Below are 16,655 nucleotides of genomic sequence, written 5' to 3'. Positions count from 1 at the left end.
TATCAAACATTTGATGACTTTCACACGGTATAATCACGTACTACCTGCTGGGTATCAAACATTTGATGACTTTCACACGTACTACCTGCTGGGTATCAAACATTTTGATGACTTTCACACGGTATAATCACCTACTACCTGCTGGGTATCAAACATTTGATGACTTTCACACGGTATAATCACCTACTACCTGCTGGGTATCAAACATTTGATGACTTTCACACGTTATAATCACCTACTACCTGCTGGGTATCAAACATTTGATGACTTTCACACGGTATAATCACCTACTACCTGCTGGGTATCAAACATTTGATGATTTTCACACAGTATACAATGTATTCGTAGTCTTCAAAGGAAACCAGTTATATTTTGTTTCTCTATTAGCGGCAAGGGATCTTTTATTCATACTTTTCCACAGATAGGACAGCACATACCATAGCCCTTGATATACAAGTCATGTGGTACTGGCTTTATACATGTACATGTAATATGTGGTAAATTAATTTTATAGAAGAGTGCCATTTATAGTGTTACAAAACTTCTTTTGTTACTCAATATTATAGTTCAAGTATAATGCCATTTATAGTGTTACGAAACTTCTTTTGTTACTCAATATTATAGTTCAAGTATAATGCCATTTATAGTGTTACGAAACTTCTTTTGTTACTCAATATTATAGTTCAAGTATAATGCCATTTATAGTGTTACGAAACTTCTTTTGTTACTCAATATTATAGTTCAAGTATAATGCCATTTATAGTGTTACGAAACTTCTTTTGTTACTCAATATTATAGTTCAAGTATAATGCCATTTATAGTGTTACGAAACTTCTTTTGTTACTCAATATTATAGTTCAAGTATAATGCCATTTATAGTGTTACGAAACTTCTTTTGTTACTCAATATTATAGTTCAAGTATAATGCCATTTATAGTGTTACGAAACTTCTTTTGTTACTCAATATTATAGTTCAAGTATAATGCCATTTATAGTGTTACGAAACTTCTTTTGTTACTCAATATTATAGTTCAAGTATAATGCCATTTATAGTGTTACGAAACTTCTTATGTTACTCAATATTATAGTTCAAGTATAATGCCATTTATAGTGTTACGAAACTTCTTTTGTTACTCAATATTATAGTTCAAGTATAATGCCATTTCAGGGCTAACTCTGGGTGATCAGAAAAGTTTGCCAAACTATTTTTAAAATGCAAAACCTATAGCTACATGTATTTTGCAACAAAATATCAATTGTTACACAATTTGTATTCGCCAAATTAAAATAAAATTTGCCATTTGTACTTAAAATTTGCAATTGGCGAATTTGGTGAGTGACCTTCCATTTACACATGTACATGTACATGTACATACTATATAGAGTTCTAAGTATAGTTACTACATGTATAGCAGAATACAGTGTTTGTTGTATTATGAAGTATAGTTATTGTTATGTAAATATTTAATGTAGTCACCAGTGTAGAAGTACATACACTACATGTGCAGCCTGCAAAAAGCACAATTTTTTATTTTTTATTTTAGAAATCATTTGGTATTTAGCTTGTGTGATTCTATTATTTTGGATCTCATAATGCTCTGAAATACATCTCGGATGTGCTAAGTTTTCACACTAACTCAAAGCCTCCCCACACCCCATACTGCCTTATTTCCAGCAGTCCATGTTTTTCTTCCTGGTTTGAACCCAATTGTACACATGTGTAATTATATACACATAGACATGTTTGCTACAGTTTGTAGTGTTATTAAGTATAGTTGATGTTATAGCAGTATGTACTATTTGTACATGTAGTGTTACAAAGTACTCCGTAATCACTATTTCCGGTATAACAGTGAATGTAATAGGTAGAGTTGTACGTGTAGGTGTTACAAAGTATTCCATAGTCACTATTACCAGCTTAGTATCCCTGCATGTGTATAGATTATGTATCAATAGTCATGAAGTATAGATATGTATATAGCAATGTACATGTAATATAGATTAGGAATATATTAAACTCATGATATATAAAATGTCATACAGTTTAAACTCATGAAATATAGTTATTTTTTATACCTTTACATATTGATTAAGTGTAGATTACAGCCACTGACCCTAATATTTTAGCTACATTTCTTTTTTGGTTTTGCAAACAATTACTTTTGACCTACATTGTACATGTACTATAAATACCAGGATGTCGAGAAACGTTGAATTTACCAAAATTGATAATTTGTCAAGTGTAAAAAAACAACCTGTAACTGTTAAAAATAGTTTACATTGTGTAATAACTTTGAAAATATTGTATACAGTGTAATAACTTGAAAACTATTTTACACTGTATAATATCTTTGAAAATATTTTACATCATGTAATATTTTTGAAAATATTTTACACTAATAACTTTGAAAATATTTTTCACTGTATAAGTTTTAAAATAGTTTTCACTGTGTAATAACTTTGAAAATATTTTTCACTGTAGAATAACTGAAAATATTTACACTGTAATAACTTTGAAACTAATTTACACTGTGAACTAACTAGGGTCAGTGGCTTTAAATGTTTTTGTTTGCATGCGCACACACACTTGTGTGATTTGTGTTAACATTGTTGTTGCTGCACCCTGACTTGAGTTGTTTTTGCACGAGCGGGAGGGGTTATTGAAGGCTGTTGTCTCATGTGTTACACCAGGCTGAATTTCATCACACTCAGGCCTTGCACGACCCAAGTCTGGCGGAGGAAAGTGTCGGACTTCTCGGGGAGGAGACGCAGCGGGCGGGGCAGGCACTGCGACTCGGGTAAGTATTGTATGTGTGTATATATATATATAGTGAAACCCCTCTAAACTGGACACCTTAGGGACCAAGTGAATTGTTTGCTTAAAAGAGGTATCCAGTTTAGAGAGGTTAAGTTCTGCAGTGATTTTTTTAAAAGGGACCATGAAAAATGTCCAGTTTTGAGAGAATTCCGGTTTACTTAGGGTCCGTTTTTGAGAGGTTTCACTGTACATTTATATATTGATTTTAAAGTGTCAGTCTCAGAGTTGTTTAATGACCAAAACTATTTAAAATATAAATTTTTACTTGTGATATGTAAAGATTATACCATGAATTACAAAACAAGAAAATTACATCCAAATAATTTCATTTACTACTGTAACGGTAACTACAACTGGCCTCGGTGGCGTCGTGGCAGGCCATCGGTCTACAGGCTGGTAGGTACTGGGTTCGGATCCCAGTCGAGACATGGGATTTTTAATCCAGATACCGACTCCAAACCCTGAGTGAGTGCTCCGCAAGGCTCAATGGGTAGGTGTAAACCACTTGCACCGACCAGTGATCCATAACTGGTTCAACAAAGGCCATGGTGTGTGCTATCCTGCCTGTGGGAAGCGCAAATAAAAGATCCCTTGCTGCTAATCGGAAGAGTAGCCCATGTAATGGCGACAGCGGGTTTCCTCTCAAAATCTGTGTGGTCCTTAACCATATGTCTGACGCCATATAACCGTAAATAAAATGTGTTGAGTGCGTCGTTAAATAAAACATTTCTTCGGTAACTACATGTATTTATAAATTTATAATATTGCAAAATTGAATAAGGATGACCAACAGGTTAACTGGTTCTATTTTAATGGATACATCTAGATGTATGTGATAAATATTTTTAATGTATTATAAATTGTTTTGCCAGAGATTATGAAGGAAACCACTGTTTACACCTAGTAGCAACACATTACAATTTTGAAAGTCTTGAGTCAGTTATGCAAGGAATGTGATAATAATGTGTGACTGCCTGCTGGAACCGTAATTGGGTATAAAGTGAAAAATAAATTACAGGAAAATGTGTAGTACATGTAAGTGCATGTAACTGGGGACAATCCTTAAAAACTAACATTTCAGAACATTTCATTATTTTGCATGTACCTTTGTAGTTAACTTGAAGTTGGTTTGTGTGATTTTTACCTACATGCATGTAGTTAGTAACTGGTTGATGGATACATTTATACCACTGTACAGGCTTTCTGCTAAAATAATTTGAGTTAATGTAATAAAAATAAAACAGACTATAAGTTTCCCTATTAGGAGGATATGGGTTAGAAATGTCTTGAAATGGACTCTGCATTTCATACACTTTAATAAATTGTAAACAGCAGTTTTTTTACTATAATCTGTCAAAATATTATAGAAATACATGTACATGTATGTCCATTAATTTTCAAGATTTTAGGGTACATAATTTTACTCTTCTGGGGTGATTTTACGCTAGAGAATTCCATGTTTTTGAAGATATTTCATGTTGTTTTGTGTCGTAGAATTGTAGCTAAGGAGATTTTACGCGAGAGAATTCCATGTTTTTGGAGATATTTCATGTTACTTTGTGTCGTAGATTTGTTGCTAGGGTAATTTTACAAGATAATTCCATGTTTTTGAAAATATTTCTTGTTACTTTGTGTCGCAGATTTGTGGCTAGGGTGATTTTACAAGATAATTCCATGTTTTTGAAAATATGTCTTGTTACTTTGTGTCATAGATTTGTAGCTGGGGTGATTCTTCGTGAGAGAATTCCAGCGTTTGAGCGCATGTTGTGGAGAGCATGTCGCGGAAATGTCTTTCTCAGGCAGGCAGAAATAGAGTCACCCCTGGAAGACCCAGTTACTGTAAGTAAATAAATAAATGGTGTATTGTATCACATAGACAGTTAGTGCAATACCCAAACCTATTTTCTTTTACTTCCCCTTTCCTTCCATTCCTTTGCCATCCCTTCCCCCCTTTCCCTTTGACTTCATTCCTCTCGTCACTCATCTCCCCTTACCCCCTCTCCTCCCTTGCTTTGCCTTCCCTCCTTATTCTTCAATCCCCTTCTGTTGCCTTCAAATCAATTCACATCCCTTACTGGCATTGTATTTCTTTTCTTTTCCCTTCCCCTACCTGTCAGATGAGAACGTAATGTACCTGAAATGCTAGTAAGTGCTTGCATTGCAGGATCGTATCACCATAGTGGACATATTAATTCTCTGATTGTTTTTTTCTCTGATATATCAACGGCTGTGGTACATGTATATGCTGTCCTGTCTGGGAAAATGCATAAAAAAGATCCCTTAATTGCTGTTAATGGAAAAATGTAGCAGCTTTCCTCTCATATTATGTGTTAAAAATAAGAACTTGTTTGACATACTGTAGCTGATGATTAATAAATCTGTATGCTTTAGTGGTATCATTAAACAAAACAAATTTTAAAGTTAAATTTTCTTTCCTTCACTCTACTCCCCTTCCTTTGTCTTAAATCACTTCGCCTCCATGATTGCCTTGCTTTGCTTTTGTTTTCCCTTTCTCCATTGCTCTTTCCTTGCCTTCAGATCACTTCTTTTGCCTTGATTTCCCTTGCCCCCAAAGTGTGTTTCTTTTTTTAATGACGGCACCAGAGCACAATGATTTACTAATCACTGACTATTGGATGTCAAACATAAAATGGTAATTTTGACATATACATGTAGTCTTAGAGAGGAAACCCACAACAGTTTTTTTCATTAGTAGCAAGGGAAATTGTTATATGCACCATCCCACAGACAGGATAGCACATACCATGGCCTTTGATATACCAGTCTTGGTGCACTGGCTGGAACGAGAAATAGCCCAATGGCAGGGCTCGCCTTGTACATTGCCAAATTAGCCAATTCCTAATTTTTATACAAAGTGGCTACAACATTTAGTCTTTGGCTAATAAAATATTCCTTAAATTAATCACATTTTAATATTGTTCAAGGAAACACTATATATCTGAAAATTGGCTGAACCAAAAGTTGATCCAGTGTGAGCCCTGCAATCCACCAATGGGGATCGATCCTAGACCGATTGTGCATCAAGCGAGTGCTTTGCCACAGGTCTACGTCCTGCCTCTTATGACCAGCGGGGCGGGACGTAGTCCAGTGGTAAAGCATTCGCCTGATGGCTGGTCAGTTTGGGATCAATCCTTATCACTGGGCTATTTCTCGTTCTAGCTAGTGCACCATGACAGGCATATCAAAGGCTGTGGTATGTGTTATTGTGTCTGTAGGATGGTGCATATAAAAGATCCTTTGCGACTAATGGAAAAATGTAGGAAGTTTTCTCTCTCGGACTATATGTCAAAATTAATAAATGTTTGATATCCAATTGCCGATGATTTAGACAAATCACTGTGCTCTAGTGGTGTTGTTAAACAAAACAGTTTTGTTTTTCTTCCACTGCTGTTCCTTTTGACTAATGGCTGCCTTGTTTGTGTGTTTGTTGTAGGGTGACCAGGTCTACAAGTCTGTGTTCATCATCTTCTTCCAAGGAGACCAGTTGAAATCTCGAGTGAAAAAGATCTGTGAAGGGTGAGATGTTCATTTTATCTGCACAATTTTTCAACACATTACCATGAGTGTGTAAATCGAGAATGACTAGTTAATGACGTAGGATATCCCATTCAGCCATAACAGGATAAAGCCAATATCCTACGTCATTAACTAGTTATTATTTTCATCCTGCAGTCCGTAAAAATTATGTGGAAAAGCTATTATTTTTGTTATTGCAGCTACATTGTATGATAACCTTGAGGTCAAATGAGCGATTTTGTACTGCTTGTCTCTACACATAGTCATAATCTACTAGTATATATTTATGACTTTGCTTCATGTGGCCTTCGTAATTGGCCGGTAGAAACCATTGTTGCAGGATAAGACATCATTTCTACGTCATGTGTGTCAAGGCTCAATATTTCATGTGACCCTTTGTTCTGATCGTATGTCAGTTACCCAACTAAGTTGATGATGTGACCCTTTGTCTGTTCGTATGTCAGTTACCCAAATTAAGTTGATGATGTGACCCTTTGTCTGTTCGTATGTCAGTTATCCATCTTAAGTTGATGATGTGACCCTTTGTCTGTTTGTATGTCAGTTACCCAACTTAAGTTGATGATGCGACCCTTTGTTCTGTTCGTATGTCAGTTACCCAATTTCAGTTGATGATGGGACCCTTTGTCTGTTCGTATGTCAGTTACCCAACTTAAGTTGATGATGCGATCCTTTGTCTGTTCGTATGTCAGTTGCCCAACTTAAGTTGATGATGCGACCCTTTGTTCTGTTCGTATGTCAGTTGCCCAACTTCAGTTGATGATGGGACCCTTTGTTCTGTTCGACCCTTTGTTCTGTTCGTATGTCAGTTACCCAACTTCAGTTGATGATGCAACCCTTTGTTCTGTTCGTATGTCAGTTACCCAACTTCAGTTGATGATGCGACCCTTTGTTCTGTTCGTATGTCAGTTACCCAACTTAAGTTGATGATGCACACCATTCAGTAGGGTCTGCCACTTTAATTATTAACAGTTTAAAATGAGGTAAAACCCACTGGGTTTCCATTTGTTTTTGTATGTATGGTTTGAAAACAGACATTGAATTGACATTCAAGGTAAAATAGGTCAGATAAAGTCATAGGTTTTAACGTGCACATTCAGTAAAACCTGTTGTAGTGCACAACTTTCATGGAAGCAGGTGTCGACCTTTGCCAGGACAGGAAAGGGTTTGGTGGGAGAGGGGATCACCCATGCTGGCATGTGGAAGGGAGCACGAGCAGCCCAACCAGGGTCGGTTACAGCCGAGGGTTGGTTTTGGTGCTCTTGATTTTGCAAATATCCCGTAGGATTAAAGTCAAATAGAAAACGTTGCGTATTTTCTTGAAGGTAATATTGACACATTATTTAGATTGGTTCATCGAAATTGAAACTGGAACAAATTGTTGATTTAATTTAATGTAGTTTATTGAAAGGTAGCTCCTTTGTAAAATAGCACTTTTGGGGGTTTATCTTAGTGAACCCATCAATAAATGCATCATCACAATAATTCAAATTCTTGTGAAAGAACTAAGTTAGATTAACAATGAATATCACATCACAATTTATTTATTATATACAATATTATGTAATATTAAGTTTAGTGGGTTTTTTAAACATACATTGAGATGAATATTTATGGATGCGACTATGACTGATATTAAATCAGTTTATAGTAGACGATACATTTAATTCTAGTTCAGTCAACCAGTAGAAAGGTTCCAGAAAGCCGTGCTAGAAAAATCATCTAGCACATATCCTCTAGACGATAATGTGCCCTTTTCATTGGTGAATTGGTCTTGTCGTTTAAGAGATAGACGGCAGTTGCTACCTGTTGAATATGTCATTCTCTAAGCAAAGGTAGTACCTGACGTCATGTAATATGTAACGCTGCATGCATTCCTTTTAGTGCCATAATATGTATCAGCTGAGAGAAGGAGTAATGTTATGGTACAAAATAAAATGCAGTGAAATTTATAATAATTATACTAAAATTATAAGAATCATTGAACTAGAAAATAGTTCTGCCACTTGTCCTTTTGTGGATGGTTTTTCTAACACTTGTCTCAAGAAAATCAATCCTTGGAGCTCGCTCAAGCTCGCTCAAGCTCACTCCAAGGATTGATTTTCTTAATGTACAAAAGGACGAATGCCAGAAACTATTATGCCCCGCCCACTACCAACCCTGGTTGGGCTGCTTGTGCTCTCTTGCACTTGCAGTCGCTTCTGCCCCCCCCCCCCCCCCCATCACCTTTTCCTGTCCTGGATGGAGGAGCTGGCATGGGCCGACACCAATGCCCATGACAGGCATGCACTACAACAATTTGTTCTGAATGTGCACATTAAACCTATAACTTGACTGTAAACTATTATTCTGAAAAATTATTGTTTTTAAACTATATCAGTCAAGTTATTTCTTCTGTAGAAATTATTTTTCTAACATGCATTTAGATAAACATTTATGAACTCATCTTTGACTGACATAGAATCAGTTTATAGCAGGCAAGACATTTATTTCTGTGGATTAAAATATATTTTATTTTTATTTTTCAGTTTCCGAGCGACTCTGTACCCGTGTCCCGAGACCCAGGCTGAGCGGCGTGAGATGGCCATCGGTGTGATGACCAGGATTGAAGATCTCAACACGGTAATTTTCACAGGGCTATTTAATATTTATTTAATTTTTAGAAATCACTACAAAGCTGCACATATATTTATCGCATGGGGCGATAATACATATTATATTATATCGTACATTGTTTTTAAAACACAAAAACATCTACCTTTAAGTGAACATTCCTTTGTTTCCTCTCAGTGCACAGTGATCTCTACTTCAGGTTCTTGGCCAGACCGGGGACCACCGCCATCGCGTTCTGGTGGCAGCGGCAAAAAACATCAAAGTCTGGTTCATCAAAGTGAGAAAAATCAAGGCCATCTATCACACACTGAACATGTTCAACCTGGACGTCACCCAGAAGTGTCTGATAGCCGAGTGCTGGTGTCCCGTCGACGACCTTGACCGAATCCAACAAGCTTTACGCAGGGGAACTGTGAGTAATTCAACAAACTTTACGCAGAGAAATGATGAGTATTTCAACAAGCTTTACACAGAGAAACAGCGAGTATTTGAAATATTTTATGCAGGGGAAAGGTGTTGCACGACCAAGTACATTAATCACAGCCCCCAGGGTGGGGGGGATAGCAATCAAGACATTTCGCTGCACAACTTCCTTGCACGAAATCTTGAGTAGGACGGTGTTTAGAGGGTCGCATTTTAGAGTACAGTTATTTGTAACTGTGAACGAACATGTCCGATAATTGCCGATTGATTGTGACTAGGAGCGACAAGGACTAATAGTAATGTCACTATATCACAGTTTTATCGAGTATCTAGTTTTATCAGGTTTTTAACCTTTAGACTACTGAATTTTGGACAAAAAACTACGTTGAGTGGGTACAAGTTTATAATTTTTACTCACATATATTCAAGTGAATGTTTTATAAATATATAAAATAAAGTTCATATTTGAATCGGTAAGCATTATTTTTGTGTATTTTTCAAATGTTTATATTTTAGATCAGTTAACCTTTAGACTACTGGATTAATTTTTAACAAAAACCACGTTGAGTGGGTACAAGTTTATAATTTTTACTCACATATATTCACTTAAATGTTTGATAAATACATGAAATAAAGTTCATATATGAATTGGTAAGTATTATTTTCGTGTCTTTTTTTGTATTTTTTATTATTTTAGATCGGCTAATGGTGATTAAAATTAGGCAAAAAATCGAAAAAGTTGCGTTTACTTACGGGCATTTGTGGCCAGCTGTCCAGTATTTATGTCCATTATTCCCGATAACAGTGGTTTTCTGACCAGAATTTTTTTTTAAACCCGAACTACGATTCATATTGCAATATTTGGTAATTTTCGTTGTTGGTAAAACGATCAAATTTATTATCAAATTAGCTGTTACAATCAGCTATCGATCCCTGAAAATTACCGCGACGTGCCGCCATTGTTGTCAAGCGAAAATACTTGCCGAAAACCACTTTTTGAACTCAAAATTTCAAGGTATTTTCAATTGAAAAAATCAAAACAAAAACCACCATTTTGAAAAAAAATCTTTTTTCTTTAATTATATTTCCGTTTCCGGTGAGTGTCGTGTGCAAAACGACGGGAAATATGAATTGGGGAATGCACTGTATACAGTGTACAGTATATCGACTGACGTGACGTCTGGCGAGATATCTCGCCTGCAGTAGTCAGAAGGTTAAATGTTCATTAAAATTAGGCAAAAAATCGAAAAAGTCGGTATTTGTGGCTAGCAGTCCAGTATTTATGTCCATTATTCCCAATAACAGTGGCTTTCTGACCAGAATATTAAAAAAAGAAAGAACTATGATTCATATCCCAATATTTGGTGATTTTTGTTAGTAAAACGATCAAATTTATTATCAAAATAGCTGTCACAATCGGCTATCGATCCCTGAAATGACTGCGACGTGCTGCTATTTTTGCCAAGCAAACATACTTGCTGAAAACCAATGTATTTTCCACTGAAAATCTAAAGACACAAGAAGCTGAGTTGTGTTCAGTTTCCTGTTAACAAATGGTTTCCGGTGAGTGACATGTGCAAAACAGTGGGAAATATGAATTGGGGAATACACTGTATACAGTGTACAATAGGTTGACTAGCGTGACGTTGGGCGAGATATCTATCTCGCCTGCAGTAGTTTGAAGGTTAATACTTGATTTGAGTAAGACAGAATTCAGTACCATGAAATATGGCCGGTTTTGATAGGATTTTGGTATATTCAGGGTTTGGTTTAGACAGGTTTAACTGTACATCTTTTACAGATTTAGTGAATTTAAGAATGTACATCATCTGCTGAATGTATGTTTTATTTGTCTGTGAACAGGAGCAGAGTGGCAGCAGTGTTCCGTCGATTCTGAACCGCATGATCACGAAGCAGGAGCCACCCACGTACAACCGCACCAACAAGCTGACCCAGGGCTTCCAGGCCATCGTGGATGCTTACGGCGTGGCCAGCTACCGGGAGATCAACCCAGGTACTTGCAGTTTGACAGCTGCTTGCTGCTATCTTGTTGCCATAATTCAGGGAAAATCATACTGACACCCAATAGCCAATCTCTATTTTTGTGCCGGGGTGTCCTTAAACATACATTAATTCAGGGTGGGGGAGGAGGGAGGGGGATGTAGCTCAGTGCAGAGCTTGAACTGAAGATATTGTCATCAAATTTAAAATGCTGTTGGTGAAAAGGCCTACTGATCTGCCCCAATTTTGATCCGCCCTACTGGAATGTTTTCTTTAAAATGACCTTCTGCAATGATTAAACATGACTGAAAGGTTATTTTGCTGTACGAAGTCTATTTTAAATGTACAAAGTTGTGTATACATTTTGGTGTATACAGTTTGCCGTCATTGAGGATCTTTACTTGAGGCAGTAATATTTTTAGGCAGTTGCACAAAAGTGCTGTCGGTGACATCCCTAACCTACGGCAATTTATATCTCGACAACATTAACTGCCGTTTGAGGATTGCAGTGGTAGAGCGCTTCCTGATGTGCAATGAGTCACAGAATTGATTGTCCTCTATGGAATTGGTGGGGGAGGGGGGGGGGGGGGGGGCTGGAAGGGGGAGGCGCTCCCATCAATTCCCCACACAGGCATCCTGAATTTTGAGAAATAATTGTTGCTAATATTATGTCAGTAAAAATCACTGAATGAAAAGTCTGTCACTCGTTATAGTGTAACATACTCCACTATTACCATGATTGCCAAAAAACAGTTTCCGATGGATTCCGATGTCATGATCACAGGGTATGGACCTGAAAAAAGTGTTTCTCATGAAATGTTCAATCCTGAGGCCTTCCCACAACTGGTACATGTGGTATGTGCTGTCCTGTCTGTGGGAAAGTGGATACTAAAGATCCTTTGCTGATTATTCTTAGATGTAGCTTATGTGGTGCCAGTGGATTTAATGTCTCAGCCAACAATTAAAATGATCATACAATGGTCGAAATTCTACCATACTCACTGATTTTTACCTGTCAACAGTACCATAGGCTGGGAGACATCTTTGCCCCTGACTTATGGGAGACACTGAATAGCTGTAGTTTAAAATATGACGAGGAGTTGTACCGTATCACCTCGGGGACCAAATATTTATCTGGTTTTGACAGGATCCGGTGTTTAGAAGGTTGCATTTCAGATTACAGAGTTGTTTCCCTTGACATCAGCATCGAATTTGTAACTGTAAACAAACAAGTCCGAGAATTGCCGAATGAATGTGATTGTCGGACTGATAATAATGTCGCTATATCCCAATTTTTTCTTATTTATGAACCGACATTAAAATAGAAATAAAAACAACAACAAATTTCAATGTAATTTAGTTTTTACCATAATTAAGGTTGCAAAATGACAGATAATTCCACATGCCTACGATTAGCCTGTGGTGGTCAAGCTATTTTTGTGTTTTCTTAGCAAAATTCAGTGTTCATATTTCTGGTTTCTATCGTAGAAAAGAAAAAAAAATGGTTTGTATTTAGTGTATAAAATACAAATTAAGTCACGTGTGTGTACTTGCTCTAAATTTAGTTGTTTCTAGTATTTCATTTCAACTTATTTTCGTGCTTATATCAATTAAGGTTCAAGCACGCTGTCCTGGGCACACACCTCAGTTAGTGGTTAGTGAGAGAGAAGAGCATGTAGTGGCCTTACACCTACCCATTGAGCCATTAAGAACTCGCTCTGGGTTGGAGCTGGTACCAGGCTTTGAACCCTGTACCTACCAGCCTGTAGTGTAGTGGCTTAACCACTGTGCCACTGAGGCCGGTCTACTCTCAGTATGTCAGTATTTCATTATCAAAGCGCACTGACCAAAAATCAAAGGCTGGAAACCCAAATGTGTGAATATCTGAGATTTGTCTGGAGATGAAAAGAATGTGCACTGCACCAGACAGGACAGTTGAAAACAATCGAGCATTAATTACCCTGTCTGCTAAGCTGGGCTAAGACCCCGGAAATTGGTGTCCTGTGACGTAACACAGGATGTTTTACAGCATAAATTCCGGCCAGCATTGTTTTCTGGTAGTCGTGTTTGACACTACGCCAGTTTGTTCATGTTAATTAATTAAGGATTTTACATTTCTGAACCAAAAATCAATCCGGTTTGTGAAATGGACAGGTTCCGGTTTTATCAGATTTTTAAAACATTGTTTAAATAAGAGAACATTTGTGACCATGAAATTTAGTCGGTTTTGACAGGATTTCGATATTAACAGGGTCTGGTTTAGACAGGTTTCACTGTATAATAATTATATCTGACAGCAAATAACCATTGTTAAACAAACATTCCTTTCCTTTCTTTTCTCTCACTGTCTAAACCAAATGTCGAAATAACCAGATGTCAAAAACCAAATAGTCGTAGTTTTACAAGGTTTCTGCCTGAAAGAAATTTTTGGGTATGACACTATATGGAATTGAATATTTATAATGTGTGTGCTGATTGCAAACATAGTCGATAGGGGGTATGGGGGGCCTCCCCTAGAAAGAAAATGGGTTAGGGTTAAGAAATACTGAGGTGTCGTTAAACAAACATTCTTTTTCTCTTTTTGCCCTCACCGTCTAAAGCAAGTGCCGAAATAACAGATGTTAAAAACCAAATAGTAGTAGTTTAAAAATGTACTGAGTTGTGATTAAACAAACATTCCTTTCTTTCCAGCTCCGTACACAATAATAACATTCCCGTTTCTGTTTGCGGTGATGTTCGGCGACATGGGCCATGGAATGATCATGTTTCTCTTCGCATTGTTTCTCGTGCTCAGAGAAAAAGAATTGGCTGCTAAGAAGATCGACGATGAGGTATTTATCCTTCTGACTACTGGATTAATTTTTGATAAAAACCTGTTTGAGGGGGTACAAATTTATAACTTTTGCTCACATAGTTTCACTTAAATGTTTTATAAATACTTGCATATTAATTTACATATATGAATCAGTATTATTTTTGTATGTGTTTCTATTATTATCAGTTAATCTTGATTAAAATTGGGCACAAAATAAATAACATTGCCTTTATCTACCTGCATAAGTGGCTAGAAGTGCAGTATTTATGGTCATTACAGTCTTTGGCTTTTGAAAAACCATGGCGAGCGAAAAATTGCACACCTCAAAACACTTAGGCGAGTGAAAAGCAAGCATTATTATTAATTTATGAAATAATTGGTACATGTAAATGTAGAGAATGTTGCAAAACTAATTAATAAATCAATAATGTTTTCATCTAATTTTATGCTTGGTTCATTAGTGTAGTCTGACTTCTTTTCCCTTTCAGGAATAGTTATTAAACAATTTCATTAGCAGTGCTATAGAAATATAATTATGACATACATGTACATTGATGCAGAACATTTTATTTTTTAATTACAATTGAAGAAAACTTTTAAGTGTTTTCTCTTTTATTAATACTTATCCTGATCTCTTACTTTGACATTTCTCCCATTTTCCACCTTACGGTCCGAACATTCAACAGCCAAATGGCTACGAAATCTTCCGATGTACACCTTCCTAGTTCCGGTCACGTGACCTCAACTTCCTTCTTTCACCTGAGTGGCGCCCATGTATCGACGGAAGCGCGGAGGTTGGGTGGGCTTATCCTCAGAGGTCAGGATAAGTATTAATAAAAGAGAAAATTGCATTTCTTTATACTCTATCCTGATCTCTGACCATGTGCAGAATTCGTCAGTAAGGAGGTGGGTTTCGCAATACAGGAACAGTTCTGACACATAGGAAGATTTATGCCATTCAAAGAAAAAAACCCAACCAAAAGGATGCACGGCTCAGGAACCATGCAAACAATGTTATCTTGAACATGAGTGATGGTTAGCATCCGTCAGAACAAAGAACTAGCAAAAAACCTCCCAAGACGTTAGTATTTATGACTGATAGAGTGTAGTTCAAAAGTATGGTAACAATTAGCCAAAAACGACTGTGTGGTAACTATCTAAAGTTAACCTAACAATGCCCGAACACAACAAACTAGTGCAACAATGTAGTTAGTGTGAGAGCATGTAAAATCCAAAGCGCAGTAACATTTAGCCAGAAACGACTATGCGGTAACAGTAGAGGGGATGATTTTCCGCGATCACAGAAAAACGGACGGAATCGCAGAATTTGGTAACTGAAATGGAATTCGCGATTTTTTTAAAAATAACCATCAAAAGGTGTATTTCTGGTTCAAGCACCATAATAAATATTTTTGGTAGTTGTAAGATTCAATATTGATAATAGTATTTTTGTATGCGAACTTTCATGGAGTGCACAGTATGCCTAAACACTTTCAGAACTGTTCATTCTCGGAAGTTATGCTTAATTGCTGTAAGCTTGCCACAAAGCATGTGACTGTTTACCCGTGTCACTTACACAGTGAAATTTAACTTGAAATATAAAAATAAACATGTACTGATACAATTTTAGAATGTTGATTATATAATAAGATTTCTAGTACGTTCAATTTCGATATTTTTCAATAATACTTTTTACAATTCGTAAGCATAACCAATTTACACGATGCTTTTGTTGGAAAATGTAATTTCGTAAAACTTCAGGCATATTCGTTATCTGTACGGAAGCATTTCACATTTATAGTCCGTCCCACAGGGAATGCCTTTTTTCATGCTATGGAATTTACTACACGTTATTTATTTCTGAACCGATTGTTTTCTAAATTGCACACAAAAATAGCATTTTACTTTTCTTCTCACCGGTTTATTATAGTAGCACATGTAGCATGTGCTACACTTCAAGGGGGTCCCGTGGTGAGGCATTGTGTACACTTTCCCCAGGTCATTTTCCCCCTCTCCCTGAGGGGGTTGCAAAATATATTTTGGGAATTGGGCCCCGCTGTTATTTGTGCTACAGGCCCTGCGGATCCTTAAACCGGCTCTGAATATACAATTCTAGGCAATTTTTTTTTTTTTTTAACAGTTATAAAATAATGTGGAAACTAAACGATCGACAGAACAGTGCTTAGTTTTGGTTCACTATCACTGCCCTATATCCAGCTTGACCTGACCTAGTTTGAATATGTAATTTGTGCACACGGCACACTAATAAGGTTACAAAGAAACATACATGTGTAACCGAGTGAGTAGGCTACTAGTAATTCTTAATCAGACTGGAACAAATAAAATATTATCATGTATTTATTTATTTATACCGGCCTCGGTGGCGTCGTGGCAGGCCATCGGTCTACAGGCTGGTAGGTACTGGGTTCG

General features: G+C 36.8%; 1 protein-coding gene across 1 annotated transcript in view; it reads left to right on the top strand.

The window, feature by feature from the left end:
* The window catches only part of LOC121385096 (V-type proton ATPase 116 kDa subunit a1-like), a 62,772-nt gene that overhangs the window by 23,917 nt on the left and 22,200 nt on the right, over nucleotides 1-16,655 (top strand). Inside the window, exons 6-12 of the mRNA XM_041515632.1 lie at nucleotides 2,692-2,798; nucleotides 4,531-4,657; nucleotides 6,273-6,355; nucleotides 8,902-8,995; nucleotides 9,186-9,398; nucleotides 11,273-11,423; nucleotides 14,102-14,241. Of these exons, the coding sequence (XP_041371566.1) occupies nucleotides 2,692-2,798; nucleotides 4,531-4,657; nucleotides 6,273-6,355; nucleotides 8,902-8,995; nucleotides 9,186-9,398; nucleotides 11,273-11,423; nucleotides 14,102-14,241 (915 nt within the window). The remainder of the gene's footprint in view (nucleotides 1-2,691; nucleotides 2,799-4,530; nucleotides 4,658-6,272; nucleotides 6,356-8,901; nucleotides 8,996-9,185; nucleotides 9,399-11,272; nucleotides 11,424-14,101; nucleotides 14,242-16,655) is intronic.

This window comes from Gigantopelta aegis, chromosome 11 (assembly GCF_016097555.1).
Source record: "Gigantopelta aegis isolate Gae_Host chromosome 11, Gae_host_genome, whole genome shotgun sequence".
NCBI classification, from domain to species: Eukaryota; Metazoa; Mollusca; class Gastropoda; order Neomphalida; family Peltospiridae; genus Gigantopelta; species Gigantopelta aegis.
The sequence above is the reverse complement of the archived record's forward strand: the minus strand, read 5'-3'. Positions and strand labels throughout refer to the sequence as shown.